The 24,449-nt window shown below is 46.2% G+C and overlaps 1 protein-coding gene across 5 annotated transcripts in view; it reads left to right on the forward strand.

Annotated features, from left to right (window-relative positions):
• Window positions 1-24,449, forward strand: part of LOC141156750 (flavin-containing monooxygenase 5-like) — a 51,963-nt gene that overhangs the window by 15,986 nt on the left and 11,528 nt on the right. For all 5 annotated transcript variants that reach the window (XM_073643093.1, XM_073643095.1, XM_073643094.1 and 2 more), the window contains exons 5-6: window positions 5,689-5,831; window positions 8,939-9,138. In XM_073643093.1, the coding sequence (XP_073499194.1) occupies window positions 5,689-5,831; window positions 8,939-9,138 (343 nt within the window). The remainder of the gene's footprint in view (window positions 1-5,688; window positions 5,832-8,938; window positions 9,139-24,449) is intronic.

Raw genomic sequence — 24,449 nt, forward strand, 5'->3', positions numbered from 1 at the left:
TTACCTTCCTCCGGGTGAGATGGAGGCAAGGGTTCCACAGACTGTATAGAGTTTTGGTTGATGGTATATAATTTGGCTAGCGTGGCATACCGGGGTAGGTATACTTCCCTCTTCCCGATATTTATTAGGCGAACGGGCACCCTCCCATGGCGTACATTAACCACCCCCCATGCTGTCAAAATGGTGGGCCTACTGTCTGAGTAAACTGGTTCTACCATTGCCTGGTAATCCCTACCTCTCGGACCAATAGCTGCCCGGCACCAAATCATCATTTCACTTTTTGGGGGCATGGCAATAGGGAAAGGGTCACACATTCTTACGCTACCAATCTCACCGCCGGAGAGTTCCACCTGTTGCCGTCGCATCAGTGCCCGGATCTCTTTCTGGAGCACTCGCTGCTCGCCGGAGCTGGCGTTCTTGGCAACCTGTTGTAAAAGGAAAATCACCTCTGCAAGACAATTTTCAATTACATTAGTTCCTAGCGTTATCTTTGGGTGACTCTCGTGTTTGTCAATGTCTACAATAATCAGTCCCTGTGCTGCCAGTTCGACTCTACCGATTTTGATGGTCACCTCTTTAAATCCGATCTGTGGCACGGGCTGGCCATTGCTGGCGATGATACTCAAGTCGTCGTCAGGGTAGCGGGTAATATCCGAGTCATTCCAGTACTGCTTAAAGAGCACGTACGGGATGGTGGTGACCTGTGACCCGGTGTGCAGTAGGGCACTCATGGGAATGCCATCCAGTACCACAGGCAAGACTGGACGTCCTCCCACATATCTGTCGCGCCAGTTCGATGGGCCTGGTGATCTTTTTCCTGGGGGTTGGCCCTCTACCCCAGGTTGTGCCCGTTTAAAGAACAGTACCTTGCCATATGTCCGGGTTGATTGCAGCGGCGGCAGATGGGTCGTCCGTCCTCGCTGTATCGGTCACTGGGTCTTCCTCTGGCCGGTGGGGTCCTCCTTGGTCGACGCCACGGGATGTCCTCCGGTCCGGATGCCAGCTGGATCTTCCCTGGGGTGGAAACCTGTAAAGACTGCACAGTTCGGGTTAGCGCAGCAACGCTCTTAGCTAGCTCTTGGACCTGATGGTGTAGGTCTGGAGCCGGGTCATTGTCCAAAGCCTGCGCATCAGCTCCCACAGGCCCTGCCGACAAGGGCGCCGCCTCCTGGTGGTAAGTAATAGCTGGGCGCCTGTGGGTCATAACGCCACCCGGTGCCGGTTCTCGGAGCACCCGGATGGCTCTGTCCTTGAACTGTGCAAAGCCCAGATGGGGATCCTGTAAGGCCATCGCCCGCAACTGGGTTCGGTGGGCATTACAATACAGTCCCTCTATAAATTGTTCAGTCAACAGCCTGTCCTCGTTTCCCACTCCATCAGGGTCGGTCTGCTTAATGGCCCTCAGGGCCTCTTGTAGGTTCAGGGCATAGTCCCTTATACTCTCATGGGCCCGCTGTTTGCACCCGTAGAATCTAAGCTTGATCTCGGCTGAGGTGCGGGTATCAAAGGTGTCCCTCAGCCGGGTTAGTATCCCTGCGACAGTCCTCCCCCCAGGTGGCCAGGACTTTACCTCCCTTCGGGCTGCTCCGGTTAATTGGGCCACCAGGATGCTCACTTTTTGCTCCTCTGTGAGGGGGTACACCTGGAAGAGGCTATCCAGCCTTTCTCTAAAGTCCTGCAGGGTATGTGACTCCCCTGAGTACTGGGGTAGCCAGGCTGCCCCCGGGATATAGGGCATGGTGAAAGGCATGACCGCGACAGCGGTGGCGCTGGCGGGGGTTGAAGCGGTGAAGCTCTCCTCCGTATCCGACATCCTTCTCCCCCCTAGTGGACCGTGGCCTACCTTGCGATGATCCTCTTCCGTAGGCCGCGGCTCCGCAGTGGATCGTCAGGGTTGAGGACCTTCCGTCGCGCTCCGGTGACGTCGGCGTCTGCTGGGCTCCTTCCAGGACCTTACGCAACGTCCGGACGTGGGGCGGGGCTTCAGTTCTCGCGGGCTTTTCGGAGTCCACGCCCCTCTTCTTCCCGCGCGGCGTCCTCAAGATGGCGTCCAACGGCGGGAAAACTCCACGGATGGCGGGAAGAAGGCTGAAGATGGCGCCGGATGGCGGGAATCTTCACAGATGGCGGGAAAACTTCACGGATGGTAAGTTTTAAAAGTCTCTTTTTCAGGCACGCAGTACCCGGTGGTTGCGGGCACGAAATCCTGCCGACTACGCCAAAGTTGACGCGCCCCTGGGCCTGCTGTGTCGCGCAGCGTCTCGCGCACGGGGGCTTACCCGGAACCGGATCAGATGAGGGTTGTAGTCTCCGAGTGGCGGGGACCCGGTCCGTGCCCAGGGAGTCAAACTCAGTGTGTGGCAGTCTTGATAGATGTTATTTGAGTGTCGACTACGCCACCCGTTGATTTGCAGCTATGGAGCTGCCGCTGCAGGGCAGACCGCTGAGGCCGGTGTAGAATTGTGCAGCGTGATAGTATAACCCCCAACGGGAGGGGTATGGCCTCAGGGCAGCCGACGTGGAAGATGGGGGTAGCAGGAACCACTCAGAGACGGTGCGGTGTAATTCAGGGTCTTTACTGGTAACAACGATAGACCCTCCCGGAGTACTTGCTAGCGAACGGGGCCTGGTCAGTCCTTGAGCAGATGGGATCTCCCCTGGCCAGGTGGAGTTGTAGGCCTCCTAAACTGACTGTACTCTTCTGGCTACCTTGCTAGAAGCGGATATAAGTAGCCCACGTCCCTGAGTGTACCGTGTGGTGCTCACCCGTATGGCCGGTGACTCGGGGCCTTCTATTGGCTTCCGCTCCACGATGGCGGTGCTGGTCCCACGCGTGTGACCGTGCCTTCGGGTTTCTGGGCCTGAGGACCTGAAATCCCCTGCCGGTCGGCTTCTGCTGCTGGGTAAGAGTTAGTCCCCACAGCCTCGGACGCCGGGTCCGGTAAGAAAGCTTCTCAGTCAGGGCGAGCTCTGCAGCTGCCAGCCCCTGACTCGTAGTAGTATTGCTCCCACTGAGCTCCAGCTGTTTCTTCCTATGACTGTCTCTTGTCTCTACTCTCCTTGACTCCTAACCCTGCCTCAGCCCCGGGTTTATATAGGGGAAGTTCTTCCCCTCCCAAGACTGGGCAGGAGGTGTGGCATGCACAGGATCCCTGACCAAAGGACCTCCCACCTGCTCTCAGACATAACATCTCTATCACTGTGGCAACCAGACCCCTGGGGTGTCACACACCCCTCTAGGATCTGTGGCACTAATGCGCAGCAGGGCACCACAATTTCCCATAAGGCTGGATTCACACCTGCCTTAAGACATTTGTTTGTCTGTTCTGTTTTAGGAAAAGATAAATGGAATTCATGTTCAAAACGGATCCATTACATAACTGAAGTAGAAGGAATCTATTGACTACTCGGGTCCATTTGGGTTCTGTGTGAGTTTAGAGGGAAAAGGGCATCATGCTGAATTTTAATTTTGTTCTAAAAACTGACACAAAATGGAATCCAGTCAGATCCTATAATAGTCAATGGGGTCCCTCTGTTTCCATTTACATCAGTTATGTAACTGCTGCATTTGGATGTAAATTCTGTTTTGACATACCTACTGCCTCTGATGGGTACGAGGTCTGCACAACTTACTCCTGTTTGGTTCCATCTTTTTGTTTTTTCATCCTGCTACAGCAGACGCCCCTTCAGCTAACGCTACCCAGGCTGATAGTGCTCTTGGCCAATAAGGCTTTGATGGTGACCTGCACAGGGTGGTCAGACTTCCCTAGCTGAACAATATCAACTGGTCATCCTCTTAGGTCATGGTCTACTCCTATTTTTCAAGTCCTCACCCTGTGAAGCAGCTAAAATAGCTCCCCTTTTAGAGTCTTGCTGCAATATAGCAGGCAACCATCTGCAGAGGTTCTTGGGCTGTCCATCACGCATTCTGGCCTCAAGGCTGTCTCCGGTCCATCACCACTACTCCTCACGAATAAGCCGGGTTTCGCCAGCTTACTGCTCACTCCCAGATGCACAGGTCTTAACTGTTTCAAATGCCAACATCAGGTTTTTGTTTTTTTTGCACCACACAAGGGCGGTCTGCACTCTCTCTCATGATATGTTCACATTTTTGGTTGTCGTTCCTTGGTAACTAAAAAACTGGATCTGTTGCAAAAAGAGCAAGGATAAAAGCACACTTTGCATCTGTTTTTGTTTTATTTGTAATGGATTCAGTTGTGTCTCTGAGCACATCTAGTGGTCTGGACATGCACAGTGCTAAAAAATTGGCTCCGTTAACGGATGACCTAACAAATAATTGTCAATTACGATCCATTTCCAATATAATTCAACGTTAAAAAACGAATCCATTTACTAAATCTGTTTGGGCTGGACAGAAAAGTTGTGCAGACTATATTTTTTGATACAGCATAAAAAATAAAACTACAATGCATTGCAGCTGGATTGCAGTTAACTGGAGGAACTTTTAGGGTATTTCCGTCCCTATTCAAATAGATGGATCCTTTATTGGATCATTTTAAAGGGAATCTGTCAGCAGGTTATTACTATGTAATCTGAAAGCAGCATAAATTAGGGGCAGAGACCCTGATTCCAGGAGTTATCACTTAGTTTACGGAGTGCAGAAGTTGTGATAGAATCAAAGTTTTCTCTGCTGTAGATCTAGCAGAGCTTACAATGCTGAGCCCTGTGTAATCCCGCCCACACCTCTGATTGGCAGCTTCCTGTGTACAATGTATACTGACAGTAAGCTGCTAATCAGTGGTGTGGTTGGACCAGGAGGCATAAGACACCTAGTCCTGTAGTGATAATCTCCTGCTGATTAAGCACTGATTTTATTGAAGCAAAACCACACAACCTAGTAAGTGACACATAGCTGGAATCAGGTTCTCAGCCCATACATGATGGTGCGCTCAGAGTAAATAGCAAAAACCTGCAGACAGATTCCCTTTAATTTAGTTTTTGTCATCTCAAAACAGATCCAAAACCGAATATAATTAACCGGACATACAAACGTGTTTTTTTTTTAAGCCAAATCTCTCCCTTTATGCTTCATTCACATCACATTTTAGCTACACACCAGTGGCACTGTCAGAGCTGTCGTCTGAAGCCCTGAAAAAGGGGATTCAGATGTGTCCGCTGAAAGGGCCATTGTCTTTAATGAAGCAGGCAGTCACTTTGTTCTCTATCTGACCTGCCTTTTTCAGGCAGACACAAAAATGCAGTCCACCACATTTTTATGCCCGCCTGAAAAAGGTGAATACTGCTGACAATGAGGTCAAGTAGAGCACAAAGTGACTCCATCTGCTTCATTATATTTTTTTGGGAGGGACACATCCAGGCTTGGACTGGCCCACAGGAGAACAGGAGAATCCTCCAGGGGGGCTCCTGTGCAGGAGTGGGCCACCACCCTCTTATATGAGCAGTATTGGCACAATATACGTGAATCACTATGTACTTACAAAGGCGGCATCTTATTCATGTAGCAATCTGCCCAGCTCATTGTTATATAAATTTGTGTTTGAGGATAATGTCACGTTTGCATGTAGCTGAAAAGTGGGGCCCTGGAGTTGGTTACTGGTGGGCCCTTGGCACACTAGTCTGACACTGGACTCATCACTAGAGTTGACATCTTCTCCCTATTGTATTTGTAAAGCAGAAAATGTGACTGATATGTGTTATTCACAACAGGAATTGAAAAGTTCAAAGGACAGTACCTTCACAGCCGAGATTATAAAAATCCCGAAGAATTTACGGGAAAAAGAGTCATAGTCCTCGGAATCGGAAACTCTGGTGGAGACATTGCTGTGGAACTGAGCAGGACGGCATCACAGGTTTGTCACAATTATAACACTACATGGAGAATCGCACTGCTCCACCCTGTGGAGGCCCTTAGGCAGTCGATATCTTGGGGCCTCTCCAGCAAATTATTTTGTAATGCTTTTTTAAATCTACTAGCAATAATTTTAATACACCAATTACATTCTACTACACGGAACAAAAATTAAGTTAATAAAACTTCATTACAAACCACAAAAGGTAATTAATGTCGACCTTGGGTGTCAACCTGAAAATACTCATCTGTGTTCCCAAAGTTTCAGCTCAGGAATATTCTTTGATGATCTATAGTTGCCGAGAACTCACGGCCACCTACCTTTCCTCCACTCCCACTCCTTGTTCTGGCCAAACACACAGTTGCCATGCCAGATCGCATAGATGCCCATCCTCTACTGCTCGTAAATTCTCAAATATTACCCGACAACAGCTAAAACATCATTTCATAATAATCACATCAGAGCTCCATCATTCCAGCTGGCTTCCAATGTCAGCTGGTTGTACTGGTATGCTGATTGCAATTTTTTTTCAATATCAAATCAATATTAATTTTCATCCATTGCTCGGGATCCCCAAAGGATGCGGGACCCATAGGCCAGTTCTTACTATGTCTTAGTAATTATTAATCTAGCACTGGAGAATCCTACCACAAGCTAAACAGTCTGGTTGATAAATTGAATAAGGTTTGTAACAGAGGCATGTATGGAAATCATGGGGTCCTAAAGCAAAAGTCTTCATTGGGTCCTCCTGAAAGAAAAAGAAAAATTGGTGTGGTACATAGTTGCTGTCACAGAAGGACATATCTCCCAACTTTTAAAGACAGGCAGAAGAATATGTGGCACTTTCACATTAATTTTGTCCCTATTGAAGCCCCTTAGTGTTTTCACCCACTACAATACCCCCTCTCATGGTCCCCATAAATTATGATGTCAGCAAAAATGACCCCCAAATATAATGATACCCCTGCAGTTAAATCCTAGACAGTACCCTCCACACATTTTGAAGCCCCTACAGTCATCCTGTGCCCCCACACAATGTATGATGGACCACACAGTCCTCCTTTACACAGTATAATGATCTCACAGCCTCCCTATGCAGTATAATGACCCCCATAGTTCCCTACACAGTATGATGGTGTCACAGTCCCCCCACACAGTATAATGCCCCCCACAACCTTCCACACAATATAATGCATCCCAGAGTCCTCCACACAGTATGATGTCCCCACTGTCATCCACACAGTATGATAGCCCTACAGCCCTCCACACAGTATGACAGCCCCATGGTCATCCACACAGAACGATGACCCCACAGCCCTCCTATCGGTAGAATGCCCCCCCACAATATATTCCTCACAGAGTTTGATCACCCCCACATACAGTTCATGGCTTCCAAAGTTCCTCACACTTTATGATAACCCCACATCCCTGTACACATAGCATGATGGCCCCCCACAATATATCCCAACACACAGACTGACAGCCCCAAACAAGTACTCATTGAGTAAATAAATAAGTAAAATAAAGCTGCTGACTTTGCCTTATTCCTTCGCTGCTCTGCCGTGTTTGGTTTGAAGCTCCTCACAGCAGGCATGATGTAGTAACATAATCGCGACCATTGCACTGAGACTCCGAGGTCAAGCACACAGTGAATGGTGGAACAGGGAGCTGACGGCTTTCTCTTTCGTCATTTTGTTCAACTGCATCCACATCCTGGATGCAAATACCATGGAAAAGTGTGACGCCATGCGGGATGGGCGCCAGTTCCCCTATTTTTGTGCCTGAGAATTTTTTGCACTTGAGGTGAGATCGATTCTCCATTCATTGTCATTAAAGGGTTATTTATATTGTTGGGTGTTGTTGGTTAATGCTTTTTAAAACAAACACTTTTGTAATTAGACAATTAAAAAAATCTCTATTCCCCTAATATTGACAACTTCACTTTTTCTTGTTTATAGCTTATTACCAAGGGGACCTGCCACGGCTGTAACCAAACATGCGCAGTGCTTGCAAACTTTTTTTTATTGAGCTAGTAAGCACTACTCTGAAGCTGGCAGGATCACTGGAGTGAACTGTTAGCTCCCTAAGGCCACGGCCCCACTATCAGTATTTGGTCAGTATTCGGTCAGTATTTTTTCTCAGGAGTGGGAGCCAAAACCAGGTGAGGAACAATCAGAGAAAATGTATAATAGAAACAAGTCAGAAATTCTGCATTTATCACCCACTCCTGGATTTGGCTCCTACTCCTGAGAAAAAATACTGACCGAATACTGACCAAATACTGATAGTGGGACCGTAGCCTAAGCGGCCAGCTTGCATGCCACTGCGCTTCTGATACTTCAGAGGCAAAGCATCTAGAGAACACACTTTGGGCCAGCCGCAAGACTATGCAACTGGACGGAAATATTAATTAAAGGAGTTATCCAAGACTTAATTATTTTTCCCCTATTCAGCTAAGAACTTACTGGCAGGTACTTGCTAACTACCTGCCTGTTCTGCCCAGCGATGATCTCTCCTGGTTCAGGCAGCAAGTCCCATTTTACTTTGACCATTTGTCAACAGTGTCACCTTCTCTTCTAGTCTGCACTCTCAATGGAGCATCACATTCTGATTGACAGTTGGCTCCCCGCAGTTAGGCAGTGGGAAGTCGGCTGTCAATCAACGTGACATCGGCAGTGATACGCCGTCAACAAAAAACAGAGACAGAAGTGAAGAAGCTGCTGTGCCTATGTGACGTAACCAGAAGAAGGGGAATTGCCGGAAGGAGAGTCCGTTAACCATTCTCAACTGGGATAGATCATCGCAGGGCAAAACAGGCATGTAGTTAGCCAGTACTTACCTGCAAGGTCTTAGCCCAATAGGAAAAAACACCCTAAACCCTGGATAACCCCTTTAAGCAGGAGCATCCACACCCTTGAAATTAGAAACTCTGGAGGCTAGGGAGCAGTGCACGTCTCAACTGAGAAGACACAAATCCTTTAATACCTCTCCCTCTGTGTATATAATAAAGTTGTGCAGCTCTCCATTATACAGTAATTAATCTCTGGTTACATAAACCAGAAGACATATTTAGATATACAGCAAATTTTCTATTTCTTTGCTTACAGGTGTTTCTCAGTACCAGGAGAGGATCGTGGATAGTAAACCGCGTGTCAGACTACGGCTATCCTGTGGACATGTTGCATCTTACACGCTTTCTTAATACACTGAAACATTCTGCACCCAACTTCCTCTTGAATCACATTGCAGAGTCGAAGTTAAATCAACGTTTTGACCATGCGAATTATGGCCTGAAACCAAAACACAGGTAAGTCACACTACAGAACATATTATAAAAGCGAATGCAACTTTTTATGGTGTCCACAAAGAACTTTAAAGGGGTATTCCCATCTCCAAGATCCAATCCCAATATATAGTAGGTGTAATAATAATAATACCAAATACCTCCAGTTAGAACTGTAGTACAGTTTTTCTTATTCGCTACGTCTTTCCTCATGTGTAGGCATTGCAGGCAGGGGTGGATTAAGAGTAGCCAGGGCCCCGGGCAGTTTAGAAGGCGTGGGTCCCCCCTCCCCAGGTACCACATGTATCACGTGACATGTCACATGATCTTCATTTGATAGATCATGTGATAGGTCATGTGAGTAACACACAGAAGTTCTGATCACATCTATAGACGGAAAATGGCGGAATTTTTTTTCCATTATGTACAACCCTATACATAACATAGCGCTATATATAGCAGAGCAGGGGTGGGAGATTAATATTCCCAAGGGGTCACATGAGAGACCATGACTATTGTGGAGGCGGAACCAGTAGGCTGAAATTACTTCTGCTCAATATTAATATTAACAAAATTCTAAAATTATATTAATTGTATGACTTAATATTGAGCAGAATTAAGTATGCTGACATCACCCTATATACAGTATGAGTCCCCACAAAGCCCCTAGATACAGTATGAGTCCCCACATAACTCCCTATGCACAGTATAAGCCCCACATAGCTCCTTATATACAGTATGAGCCCCACTTAGCTCCCTATATATAGTTTGAGCCCCCAAATAGCCTCCTATATACAGTATGAGCCTCACATAGCTCCCTATATACAGTATGAGTCCCATATAGCTCCCTATGTACAGTATGAGCCCCCTAATAGCCTCCTATATACAGTATGAGCCCTCAAATAGCCTCCTATATACAGTATGAGCCCCCAAATAGCCTCCTATATACAGAATGAGCCCCCGCATAGTTCCTTATATACAGTATGAGCCCCCACATAGCTCCCAATATACAGTATGAGCCCCCGCATAGCTCCCAATATACAGTATGAGCCCCTGCATAGCTCCCAATATACAGTATGAGCCCCCATAGCCTCCATATATACATTATGAGCCCCCCACATAGCTCTTTATATACAGTATGAGCCCCACATAGCTCCCTATAAGCAGTATGAGCCCCACATAGCCTCCCTATATACAGTATGAGCCCCACATAGCCTCCTATATACAGTATCATCCCCCCACATAGCCTCCTATATACAGTATAAGCCCCCCCACATAGCCTCCTATATACAATATGAGCCCATCACATAGCTCCTTATATACAATATAAGCCCCCAAATAGCCTCATATATACAGTATGAGCCCCGAAATAGCTCCTTATATACAATATGAGCCTATCCATAGCTCCCTTCTCTGATCGACTGTCGGTTCCACAGCCAGCTCAGAGAATGATCGAATCTCACTCTGGGGGCGGCAAAATGCAGCTTCCTGGGAGACACCTCTGACCACTACATGAGGTGGCCCGAAGCCACCCCCCTGACGGCTGTACCCAGGTCACCTGCCCCTCCTCTTCCACTAGGTACGGCCCTATACAGTCTATATGAGAATACATGACTGGTATATATAATATAATCAGAGATGTGTCCGTCTGTTCGAAGCCGTTATAGACTATGCACGCAATGCGCCTGCGGAGTCTGGCCAGAGACAGAAGAACACATCAGACATTACAGGTGAGAGGCAGGAGGACGAAGATAAAGGATTGTGATGCCAGAGATCACGGTATGCGTAACAGCTGACTGCATACTGCTATCTCCGGCGCCAGTAGGTCACATACCTCGATCTCCATTTTGTTGAAGACACTGTGTGCAAATTTGTCTTCAATAAAATGGCGCCGGAGATCGCAATTAGTGTTGAGCGAATTTGTTCGGCATTTCAAATTCGGGTTCATATTCGATGTTGCGGCTTGTTCGCGCCAAAAAATCGTCTCCGCCCATGAAGATCCCTGATTTTCCACGCTGTCACGCAAATAACTAATCGCAATATGTCCAGGCACGAACTCTGGTGCCACACTCCTCCAGCCTCGCCGGAGATCCGGAGATCGAGGACGCTCTGCAAGGGGGAGGGGAAAACGTGAGTTGGAGTGTTTTTTTGTTTTTTTATGGATGGAAGAACAGAAGAACAGGCAGGATGGGGGAGCTTATACCAGGATGGGAGACCTGGATGGGGGAGCATATACCAGGATAGAGGAGCATGTACCAGTATGGGAGACCTGGATGTGGGAGCATGGACCAGGATGGGGGACCTGGATAAGGGGACCGTATACCAGGATGGGGGGCAGCATGTACCAGGATGGGGGACCTGTATATGGGACCATGGACCAGGATGGGGGACCCGGATAAGGGGACCATATACCAGGATGGTGGAGAGCATGTACCAGGATGGGGGACCTGGATAAAGGGACCATATACCAGGATGGGGGGAGCATATACCAGGATGGGGGACCTGGATGTGAGAGCATGGACCAGAATGGGGGACCCGGATAAGGGGACCATATACCAGGATGGTGGGGAGCATGTACCAGGATGGGGAACCTGGATAAAGGGACCATATACCCGGATGGGGGGAGCATATACCAGGATGGGGGAGCATATACCAGGATGGGGGAGCTTACACCGGGATGGGGGAGCATTCGGTTTCAGTCATGGGATCTGGTCAGGCGCCGGTTCAGTCATTGCTTTGAGAATACAGAGCAGCTGATGTAACCCCGGCCCTGACTGACAGCCGGCCTCAATGTAGAGCCAGTGTCAGTCAGTGCTGGGGGCGCGGTTATAGGGGACGCTCTGTATACTCTGTGGTGACCGAACCGGCACTGTCCCGCCCCCATGACTGAAACAGAATGCTGGCGAGGAGAATAAAGTTAATTTTCTCCCCACTGCATTCAGCTGCTGGGCAACATAATACCTTGTTAACCTGCAGATTAACTATTATATATGCAGGTTAATAGCTTTATTTCTGATGAAATGATCCCTTTAATTTTGTAGCACAATATTTCAATGAAATGGTGCCGGAGTCAGTGCATGCGCATAACACGCTATCCGGCACCATTTTATTGAAGACACTGTGTATGCAAATTCGCATACAGTGTCATAAAAAAAAAAGGCGCTGTAAATGTACTAAGAAAAAAGCTCGCCACCCAGGTGTAGAACGAGTTCAATAGCTAGTACGATATACTGTGGTACAGACATCAGATGTTATATACTATACACATTGTTATATCCCATCTGATGTCTGTACCACAGTATACCATACAATAATCTGTATACTGGATGTGATGTATTATGTACAGGGATATACACTGCACTGATCACACCTGGACCTGCACACAGGGCCTCACATATTATATATGGAGCAGTATAATATGTGACATCCTGTAGGTTCAGGGTTGATCAGTCAGTGTAGGATCCTGTCTGCTGATGTCCGTGGTCGCTCTGCTGGGGCTCACTGTGATTTATTGCAGGACTCTGAATTTTCCTGCAGATCTGGTGGCGCTGGAGCCGATGACCCAGAGTGACCTGATCTGCAGCAAAGGTCAAAGTCCTGCAATAAGTCATACAGAGCCCCAGCAGAGCGGCCGCTGACCGGACACTATGGAATCCTGTGTGCACTTATCAGGAGGGGAGCAGCGTCCTGCAGCCCCCACCTCACTCCAGACATCCTGTCCTGGGCCCGACCTCATTTACCGCCATCCACTGAGGTCCAATGCACGAGCTCCTCTCCGGCAGGATGATGCAGCTCCAGGCGCCGCTGTGTGACGTCAGTCCTGGAGACGCAGCCAGTGCAGTGTTGGGGGCGTGTCTGCCTCCCTGTGATGTGACCGGCCGGCGTCTAACAGGATGTAGGTACAGTGCGGTCCCCCTGCCTCTGCCCTGCAGGAAACTTTATAATGAGGGCAATCTGGCCACGGGCCCCACGGAGCCTCAGGCCCCGGGCGGTAGCCCAGATCGTCCTCATTATAATCCACCTATGATTGCAGGACCTTAGGTATCCATGGTTATAACCACTAAAAACTAGCTAATTAACTGTCACTATATCAGTGGTTGTAACCATGGATACCTAAGGTCCTGCAATGCCTACACATGAGGAAGGAGACATAGCGAATCAGGAAAACTATAATACATTTCTATTTGGAGATATTTGCTAAATATTATTATTATTACATCTACTACATATTGGGATAGGATATTGTTCCCACTATGAGTATTTGATGAGTTTTTAATATTGCAGATTTTATGCAGCATTTCTGCACCTATTTTGTAAATTAGGTTGCGTTTTTATCACATTTTTAACGCTACAATTTTTTGTCTCTTTCTGGTATTTCATGTTGTAAATAAAGCTGCTTTGTTTTTGATACTTCCTGGTATTTGGCTTTGATAAAACTTTATTGTTTCAGTCATGTGCGGAATACATGCATTTTTAACTGCAAAATGTAAGCATTGAATGCAATTCTATGAGGAAAATCTGCACATAAAGCTCAAGTGTATCTGCAAGAGAAATTGACATGTTGCGAATTTCACAAACGCACCCCAGGACCGGTTCATGCAGTGTAAAAAAAAAAGCACGGGCATGAGATTTCTATAAATCCCATACACTTTTCTGGAATAGTAAGATGCTGCGTTTTTTGCAGAACAAAAATACTCAGCGTCAAAAACTCACCAAAAACTTATAATGGGAACTTTACATAAAACTGACTAGTTAAAAAAAGAAAAGAGCAGTAAAAAGCTGCTTCACTGCTGGCATTACTGTACATGCTTACACCTCTATTAGCCTAAACAGTTGGCTAGCAGGAGCTGTCAAAGAATAAATACATAATATAATATACATGATGGCCCTCACTACTTTCAGGTCCACACTTACTGCAGCAAAACAAACATACTTCTCATCTCTCATATCCTCCCTGTCTTACAACCCTAAACAGCTATTCAGTACTTTCAATTCTCTCCTCTGTCCTCCAGCTCCCCTCTCTCTCTCCACTCATCTCAGCTGAAGACTTTTCCTCATTCTTCAATTAGAAGATTGACACCATCAGACAAAGCTTTTGCCATAAGTCCCCATAGTCCTCCTCACAACTACTCAACTCTAGTTCTCCAAAACTAGCTTCTCCGCCATCACGGAAGATCAACTTTCCATTTTACTCTTCAAGTCACATCTCACCACCTTTGAACTTGACCCAATTCCATCCCACCTCATCCCAAACCTTCCCGCAGTCTTCATTCCAACCCTAACCCACCTCACTAACAACTGGTGTCTTCCCCTCATGCTTCAAACATGCCTCAATTACACCTATCCTCAAAAAGCCATTCCTTGACCCATCCTCTCTGTCTAGCTATCGCCCCATATCACTTCTCCCCTATGCCTCAAAACTACTGGAACAACACGTCTATCTCGAGCTGTCCTCCCACCTCTCCTCCTACTTCCTCTTTGACCGCCTCCAATCGGGGTCCTAACTGCACAACTCCACTGAAACTGCCCTGACTAAAGTCACCAACGACCTACTGACCGCCAAATCCAAGCGACACTACTCTGTCCTTCTCCTTCTGGACTTATCATCTGCCTTTGACACAGTAGACCATTCCCTCTTACTACAGACTCTCTCATCTCTAGGCATCACAGACTTGGCCCAAGCTTGGCCCTATCTTGGATCTCCTCATACCTAACAGACAGGACATTCTGTGTCTCCCACTCACACTCCACCTCCTCATCTCGCCCCCTATCTGTCGGTGTCCCCCAAGGCTTAGTTCTAGGACCCCTGCTCTTCTCCATCTACACCTTCAGCCTGGGACAGCTCATAGAGTCTCATGGCTTTCAGTATCACCTCTATGCTGACGACACACAGATCAACCTCTCTGGACCTGATATCACCTCCTTACTAACCAGAATCCCACAATGTCTGTCCGCTATTTCATCTTTCATCTCTGCTAGATTCCTTAAACTTTATATGGATAAAACTGAATTCAGCATCTTTCCACCATCTCACTCAACCCCCCCATCTGACCTATCTATCAAAGTCAATGGCTGTCCACTCTCCCCAGTCCTTCAAGCTCACTGCCTCAGGGTAACCCTTGACTCTGATCTCTCCTTCAAACCTCATATTCAAGCCCTTTCCACTTCCTGCTGACTCAAACTCAAAAATATTTCCCTGATCCGCACATTCCTCAACCATGAATGTGCAAAAATCCCAGTGCACGCCCTCATCATCTCTCGCCTCGACTACTGCAACTGTGACGCCTCTCAAGCCCTGCCCTGGGAAGATGGGGTACTCGGAGCCGGGTCAGATTTTGAGAAGGGGGATGCAGTCGTGGCCTTGACCCGTTCCGTGCCCAGGGCCGTCACATTGATAATGATGTTAGGGCTATCCGGGTTGAGTGGTACTTTATCGACTACGCCACCTGTGGTGTCTGGTGATGCGCCACCAGCGCCGCTACAGTCCGCTGAGGCCCGGTGTCATGGCGGCTAAAGTTCTCGCTGCTCCCCACAGGCGGAGCGCGGCCTCAGGGCAGGCAGGACAGGATGAAGGGGGTGCAGTGGTGCGGGAGTAGAGACGCGGGCACCGTGTTGCGTGGTATGGCGCGTAATGAACAGTCCGGAGGCCAAAGGGATGAATTTCCAAGGCTTTACTCACAGTTCTTATAAGCAGCGCAAGGCTTCTCCCTGCTCCTCGCGGAGTCCTGCGGCCACCAGGGACGGGGGTCCGACTACCTCCGAGGAAGTCCAGTGTCCTGCAGCGTCCCTACACCAGAGTGTTCCTGCACTACAGACTTTACCCCTTCCCGTCTGTGCGTGTGTGAATAGGCCGGGTCTCCCTCTGAGCTCCTCTCAGGTGTACGGCTCGGGTGGCAATTCCTCTCCATTCGAAGCCCGTGGGGTTCCTCAGGGCCTAACCGGGCTTTCCCGTCCTGGACATAGAGTACGAGGTCGGGTGTCGGGGGCCGGTACCCCTCTTGCTGCCGGAATCCCTCTGAATAGATCAGGTAGAAGAGGACAGGTGGCGTGCTCCGCTCCGTCTGCATCCTCCCCGGAGCCCATTTGCTAGGGAGCCACACTCTAAAGCTCCCGGGCCTTCTTGATCCTGGTCCTTGGTCGGGTTGAGACATTCCTCGTCTGCAACCTCCCTCTCGTCCCATAGATCGGGGTACGAGGGCTGTGTCCCATGCCGGTGCAGGCCCACACAGGATCTGCGCTCCCGGAGGGAAGTCACTTACACACAGTATTTTGACAGCACAGTACGACCACTTGACAGCAAGACTGCTAGAGACCACACAGGTCTAAAGGACTGGACAGAGAACCAAGATCAAAGATGGCATTCTATTAAATATGAAATTAGAAGTGTAACTAACTAACTGTTCCTCCACCCACACCCACTAACTGGTTCCTACCACTTTGTGTTCCCCAGTCTCCCTGTAACCAGGGGAGCAGCACCTAGTGCATACTAGCTCCCTCTGGTGGAGAAATGTGGTGTTGGATGCAAAACTAGGTAACTATCATCACACTGGACTTACCTCAGAGGAGGAACACCACACTCCATTAAAGAAGTGCATCATTCCTGTGGCGGCCGAACCCTCAGGGGCGCCACACAACCTCCTGCTCTGTAGCCTCCTTTCTAACACTCTTGCACCCCTGCAATCTATCCTAAACTCTGCTGCTCAACTAATCCACTTGTCCCCCTGCTATTCCCCGGCCTCTCCTCTCTGTCAATCCCTTCACTGGCTCCCCATTGCCCAGAGACTCCAGTTCAAAACCCTAACCATGACATACAAAGCCATCCACAACCTGTCTCCCCCATACATCTGTGACCTAGTTTCCCGGTACTTACCTGCACGCAACCTTCGATCCTCACAAGATCTCCTTCTCTACTCCTCTCTTATCTCCTCTTCCCACAATCGCATACAAGATTTCTCCCGTGCATCTCCCTATACTCTGGAATTCTCTACCCCAACATATCAGACTCTCGCCTACCGTGGAAACCTTCAAAAGGAACCTGAAGACCCACCACTTCCGATAAGCCTACAACCCGCAGTAACCCTCGCTCCACCATACCACTGCACGACCAGCTCTACCCTCACCTACTGTATCCTCACCCATCCCTTGTAGATTGTGAGCCCTCGCGGGCAGGGTCCTCGCTCCTCTTGTACCAGTCGCTGACTCATTTTTGTTCAAATTATTGTACTTGTTGTTTGCTATGTATACCCCCTTTTCACATGTAAAGTGCCATGGAATTAATGGCTCTATAATAATAATAAATAATAATAATTAAAATTAATGATGGGAGCACTCCCTGCCTCTTCCTGAACCCTCAGTAGTTGCTGTGTATGCTGAGGAAATGGAAAGTCCTCCTGTCATAAATGCTGCTGGCTCTATGTGGTGCCATAAGTACAGAGATATTTCTTGTCATACATTGAAGGGAGAATACATGTACTGTACATACAGTATGCTATGGAGAATGCCATATATGAAATCAGAGGCATATGAGGGTATGGCAGAGGCCTTATACATCTCTGTGGAAACCATATTACTACTTCGTATTAACTATTTTACAGCCGTGTTTATAAATCCTAAAGGCCCCCATACACCGAAGACTAAAGTCGACCAAACACATTAATATCTGTCTTATGTGTATGGAAGCCTTCCGAAATGGTTTGGGACTTTTTCTTTTTTAACCTAACTGCATGTATATATTGCTAAAAATCATTAAATATTTTGCACTGATTTGCTTTTGTAGGCTCTTATTTTTCCTGCACATTCAACTTTGATGTGGTCTCTAGCCAGAAATCAGCTGAGAGTAGCACAGCAAAAAGGCATATAAAAGAGTTGCAAATTCCTGTCAGACTGTTATAGCGAGCTAACAAATTCTCAGGTTGTCTGGTCCTAAGCTACTAGTCTGCAGTCACTCTATGTTCACTCTGGTGCCTGAGCTGGGAACATTGGTCATATGACTGTGGGAATATGCGATATGAGTACTCCCAGCCACAGTCCAACTAAAAGGGGGCGTCCTCGCTCAATGCAAGTGTATTGAACGAAGGCAGAAACAGTAAAGTTGGAATGTGTCCGGGAGTATGCATATCACATAGTTGTAGTCACATGACCGCTGTTCCTGGTGCAGGCACCGGAGAATCTTCACAGCGTGCAGTGCATGCGTTGTGAGGATTCACAAGTCTGCAGTCACATAGAGTGACTGAAGATTTGTAGTTTAAGACCAGACAAACCCTTTAACTCATTTTGCAGTCTATAGTAGCCAGTACAACACAAAAACTGTGTAAGGCAAACAGGGCAAAATTTTTAATGAAACACAACAGCAAAAATGATGTTTAACCCCAATTACATTCATTTAAGTAAGAAAAAATAAAAATCAGCCCCAAAGGGTGGTCAACCCCTTTAAGAAATTCTGCTCTAGGGTCTGTATATATTTTAGGTCTTGGTCTGGGGTCTTTAATTTTTTTGCAGTGCTGTCTGGTGTCTGAACTTATTTCCTGAGTTAGATCTGGGGCCTGTATTTACATGGGGACCCCATTTGGGGACAATTTTTATTGTCTTACTTCATTGTATGTTATTGGGGCTAAAATATTTTTTACAATTGGGTTTCATTAAAAGTTTGAAGCATTTGCCTTCTGTAGCTTGTGTTGCACTTTCTGTAGAATACGTTAACTAAGAATTCATCAGTCAGCCCGCTATGATGATCTGATGGGGAGTTTGTGACTCTTTTATTTGTCTTTTTCTGAGCTTCTCTCAGTTGATTTATGACCACAGACCACATTAAAGTTGAATGTGCAGAGATAGAAAGCCTGTAAAAAAAAATGCAGCAAAATTTTTAATGTACCTAATAGCAAAAGTCATTTTTAGCCCTAAATAAATACATTTAAGTTAAAACTTTTTTTCCCCAAAGGTGGACCACCTTTTTAAGCGCTGTTGTCTCAACTGTAAATGTTTGCATGTGATAAGAACTATACTACATACAGCCATATCTATACTGCTAAGCACTGCTAGGTACAGAACCAAGGTCATCTACATTTACAAGACTGTGATCTAGAAAACAACAGGCAGCTATGTATGTAACTATGTATGACTATCACAATATTTGTGGACAGTGTTATCAGAGGAAACGTTGCTGCAGCCTAAAGAAAGACTGATGATGGTATTATGTGTAGAAATAAGAAAAATATTTTTTTAAAACATTCTTCATGATATGAATTAACTGATCAATGGAATAATAATCAGATGCAATGTCAGACAGATGCACAGCAGTTGCGCTGGGTCTAATGGAAGACCAGTTTCTCCATACATCCAACCATTGGAAGCTGATAATGACCCACATCATACATTTATGGCGTTTCGCCTGGGCTTTAACCCCACCAATGCTCCTCAAATCTAGCAGGAGCAGGTAGGGTCTCCAGCTGTCAGACATAGCCGAAGACCCTGGGGAGAAGATAGACTTGGATTATTACCACATTGGTATTGCCAGTGCTTCTGTAGGACCTTGCGATCACATGATGGCTGGGTCTCTGACGGTAATACAGAACTGCAGCGTTCTAGCAAACCGAGATCAGCTTGGCCAGTGATGTCTATAAGGGTCACACGACTGTTTTTTCTCTTATCCGAGAAAATCGGTCCCGTTATGCTAATCACACTCTGATAAGAGTTTGATTACAGTGTGATCCAATGTTTTTTGGATGTGGAGAAGATAAAAAAAATTCTCCATCTTCTCCAATCTGTCAGTCCGTGAAAATTGGACCACACTCGGATGACATCCAAATGTGGTCCGATGTTTTTGACGGACCCATTGACTTACATGGCCGAGTCCGATCCGATTTACGGATGCAAATCATGGCTGCTGTGATTTTTTTCCCTCTATGAGACTCGGTTTAAGGAAAAAAATCAGACATGTGCAAGACCCCATAAAATAATATTGGTCCAAGTGCGATCCAACAAAACACACTCGGACTGAAAATACGGTTGTCTGCTTGAGCCTTAACTATAGGGAGCTGTTTTCCTCTTTAACTGGAGCTCTTATAGATGTCCCAGTTATAGTGGAAAAAGATAAGCAATAAAGAAAAAAAAATCTGTCTCCCAGAGATGTTTTAGGAGATAAATTATGTAAATATATATCATATATAATATATGTTCATAAGTATATAAGATTCAAAAAAAGCAAACAACGAAAAAGTACTGAAAGATAAAAATGTCTCCACCACAAAAATACATAAACAGATTTTTTTATCATATAAATATATTTTATTATACATATAACCCCCCCCCCCCCACACACACACACATATTAGGTATGCCCTTGACTGTAATAGTCTGGAGAATTCATTCAACAGTTTTTTTTGGTGTGAAATGTGAACAGCAAGGCTGTGTGCCCACGATGCATTTTTTAAGCATTTCCGCAGCGGCAATTCCGCCGCGGAAATGCTTAAAAAATGCTTGGTAGAAGGTCTGCCATGGTCCCCAATGATAATCCGCATGTGCTGTGCACATGCTGTGGAAACTTCCGCTGCGGATTATAATTGCGAAAAAATCCGCAGCATTACCATTAATTTTGCGTAATCATGGCGTTTTCGCCACCATTGACTTGCATTGAATCACATGATATACGCATCACTACATGTGCACATGCGGATATTAAGCGATTCAATGTACGGATGGTACCCGGGTCTGGAGAAGAGGAGACTCATCCAGAACCGTGTACTATACAGTAGTACCTGTAAAAAAAAAAGAATTTAAAATAAAAAATAAACCTTATACTCACCTTCTGATGGCCCCTGGTCTCCTTAGCGATGCATCCTGGCTCCCCGGCGGCTCGCGATGGTCTAAAAGGAACTTCCATGACGTCATTTAGTCATGTGAAGGGTCACGCGAGCGCTGACGTCGGTGGTCGCATGACCTGTCACATGACTAAATGACGTCATGGAAGGTCCTTTTACACCACCGCGAGCCGCCCAACACACTGGACGCACCGGACAAGGAGACCGGGGGCCATCAGAAGGTGAGCATAATGTTTATTTTTTATTTTTTACTATTCTTTTACTATTAACTTGGTCACACTATATAAATCCATGCCGGTTGCATGGATTTATATAGTGTGACCAAGTTGTCAACCACTTTCCAAGTGATGCTAAAATATCTTGGAAAAGCGCTTGACAACCCGCATGCGGGAATGCATGTGAAGAACGCGGGACATCCGCTTATCACTGGCAGAAAAACTCATGTACAATCCGCATGCGTTTTTTCTGCCAGGGAGATGCAGAAACGCTCAGGAAGAAATCCGGAGCATTTCTGCATTGTGGGCACATAGCCTTAAAAATATAAACAAATAAAAATGAAGCCAGGAATAGTTTTTATTCTATACTTGCACTGCAAAAAAAAGTGTACAAACTACAAATAATTTATATGTATCCCAAAACAGAGCTAAAAAAAAAACATAACACAAATATTCAAAGAGCCACATCAATGTAAAAATAAAAAAAGTCTGACTGCTGAAAAGAGGAGAGACAAAAACAAAAAAAATAAGTCCGTCATTAAGGCTCAATTAAGCCTGGTCATGAACAGCTGCACTATCACAATTAATATGCCAAGCTCTGAAAGCAATGCCAGAGATGGCCAACAGGGGGAGAACTCCTTGAATTCAGCCCTGAAAAGCAGAGCACTGTCCATCACATTGGGAAATGTCATATCCAAACAAAAGGGAAAATGACTTTTGTGATTTCTTACATCTACAGGGATCACAGAAATAAAACAAATAATTTTTATTATTAATGATTAGATAGGTGCAAACATATAAAAACATTTAAAAACATTTTAACCATAAGGTACAAACCAAAGACAGTCAAATAAGGCTGACATGGAAATTCACCAAGACCCGACTATATAGAAGAGTATACGAAATAAATGGGAGTTTAGGAACTTGCCACAAGTTCTAACGATCAACTCTGTTTTGCCCTTCCTACAACGATGTAATCAAACAAATGATAAGATCACAATAATTAACCGCAAGATAACAACAAACACTAAGTATACAATGCCATATAAAAAAACCAACAATACCCAATCAAAGGGAGTGCAAAATCCAATATATAAGTAAGTCACAACTAATTACAATGATCCATATAAACAAAGGGCATCGCAAGAAAGATGCTTAGCAGTCCATGAGTAGACACCATCCAAATAGACAAAAAATGTATAAATAAAGGCCCCGTCACACTAAGCGATCTCGCTAGCGAGATTGCTGCTGTGTCAAGGTTTTGGTGACTCACCAGCGACCTCACCAGCGATGTCGCTATGTGTGACACTTTGCAGCGATCAGGCCCCTGCTGTGAGGTCGCTGATCGTTGCAAAGTGTCCTGGACCATTTTTTGGTCGTTGGCCTCCCGCTGGCCAGCACACATCGCTGTGTGTGACCAGCGGGACCAACGATCTGGCTGGTAACTATGGTAAACATTGGGTTACTAGGGGCACGCGCGCACTTAGTAACCCGCTGTTTACCATGGATACCACTCTGTTACTGTGAGCGGAGGCTCCAGCGCACCGTAGCAGAGTGGTATCCATGGTAAACAGCGGGTTACTAGGGGCACACGCGCACTTAGTAACCCGATATTTACCATAGTTACCAGCCTGCTCCTGCTTAAGCAGCAGGCTGGTAACGGGAGCAGGACATCGTGGAACGATTCTTTCCACGATATCGCTGCTCCCCTCATCGCTGGTGAGCCTGCCTGTTTGACAGCTCACCAGCGATGTATTAGCGATGCAGCAACGATCCCTGACAGGTCGTATCGTTGTCGGGATCGCTGCTGCATCGCTTAGTGTGACGGGGCCTTAAGGCTGGTCAAGGAGATGGAGGTGAACCCCACGCCTATCGACAATATGTCTTCCTCAGTGGTAAGTTGGTTCAGGATAAATTCTTTCTCCTCAATTGATGCCATTACATTTTGAACATTTTCATTGTGGATATGTCTGTGAGCGCTGAATGCAGACTCACCAGTGTATTCCTACATGATGCAGCTTAGTCTGTTTCCCCTGCCTTAAGCCTGTAAGAAATGAGAGGGAGAAACCTATTACAAGCAGGAGGCAGTGGCGGCATCCTGGAGCTGCATTAGTCAGGAGACTCTATAGTGTGAAGCTGCAACATGCAGGATGCGCAAAGACTACATAGATGAAAAAATGCTTCATTGCTGTCTCAAGGATGCGTTGGGAACCCAATATATGTAATTTATAATCCTACATATGGTTGAGTGTATGTAGTATTTTTAAGTCTAATCATGACATATGTGAAACTCACATGTAAAGCACCATGGAATAAATGGCGCTATAATAATAAATAATAAAATAATAATAATGTGTTCTAGAGTGAAATTGAGCATATTGAGGAAAGATCTCGCATAACCATCTTTTATGGCAATTTCTGTTGCCTCTGTAAGAAATTGTCTGATCATGGTGTCCATTAATTATCTAGTCTAAGGCCATGACCCCACTATCAGTATTTGGTCAGTTTTTTTTCTCACGAGGGGGACCCAAAACCAGGAGTGGGTGATAGAATCAGAATTCTCTAATTGTTCCTCACCTGGTTTTGGCTCCCACTCCTGAGAAAAAATACTGACCGAATACTGACCAAATACTGATAGTGGAGCCATGACCTTAGTGTGACTATTTCTGTGGCTTCTTTTTGGGGGGATTGTATGCTGGTGATGACGAATGTCTTAGATGGTCTATTTCTTAGCAGACGAGAGGACTAGTCATGCATTTTGGAGGTGCATTTAAATGACAGTAAATTTTGATTTCTCCTAACAGCAGGCATGGAGGCATTTGTAACAGAGAGCCACATTTCAGTAAGCGGATGTGGTGGTGGGAAGTTATGTTAAATATCCTTTCACTGTATTTAATAGAGACCTCTATTTTGGGCCTCTATTGCAAATATGGCTTTGTCTCCAGTTAAGACAAAATAACATTTTCCTGGAAGCAAATTAAAATGTAACATAGTGTCACTCCGATGTCACTGCAGTTTTCTGTGGATGACAAAGTACAGGTTAGAGAGTTTGTGATTTCTGACTCGGGAATACAATGATGCATTGCATTTACTGCTTTACTTACAGCACACAATGTATGCAGCACCCTGAGGATTCGGCTGCTACAGGGGTATTGCACCTCAACCCAGAGGTGTGATATTCCACTCCCGGGTAAGGATGGAGTGTGGATCTGAGCTCAGAAAGCTGCATGCACTACACACATCCCATTTCCGAGGAACAGACCAACGGTACTCCCACTTAGAAATGTGCAGGTACGACCGAGTC

This window comes from Phyllobates terribilis, unplaced genomic scaffold (genome assembly GCF_046119375.1).
Source record: "Phyllobates terribilis strain yellow unplaced genomic scaffold, ASM4611937v1 Scaffold_8__6_contigs__length_399053987, whole genome shotgun sequence".
Classification (NCBI taxonomy): domain Eukaryota; kingdom Metazoa; phylum Chordata; class Amphibia; order Anura; family Dendrobatidae; genus Phyllobates; species Phyllobates terribilis.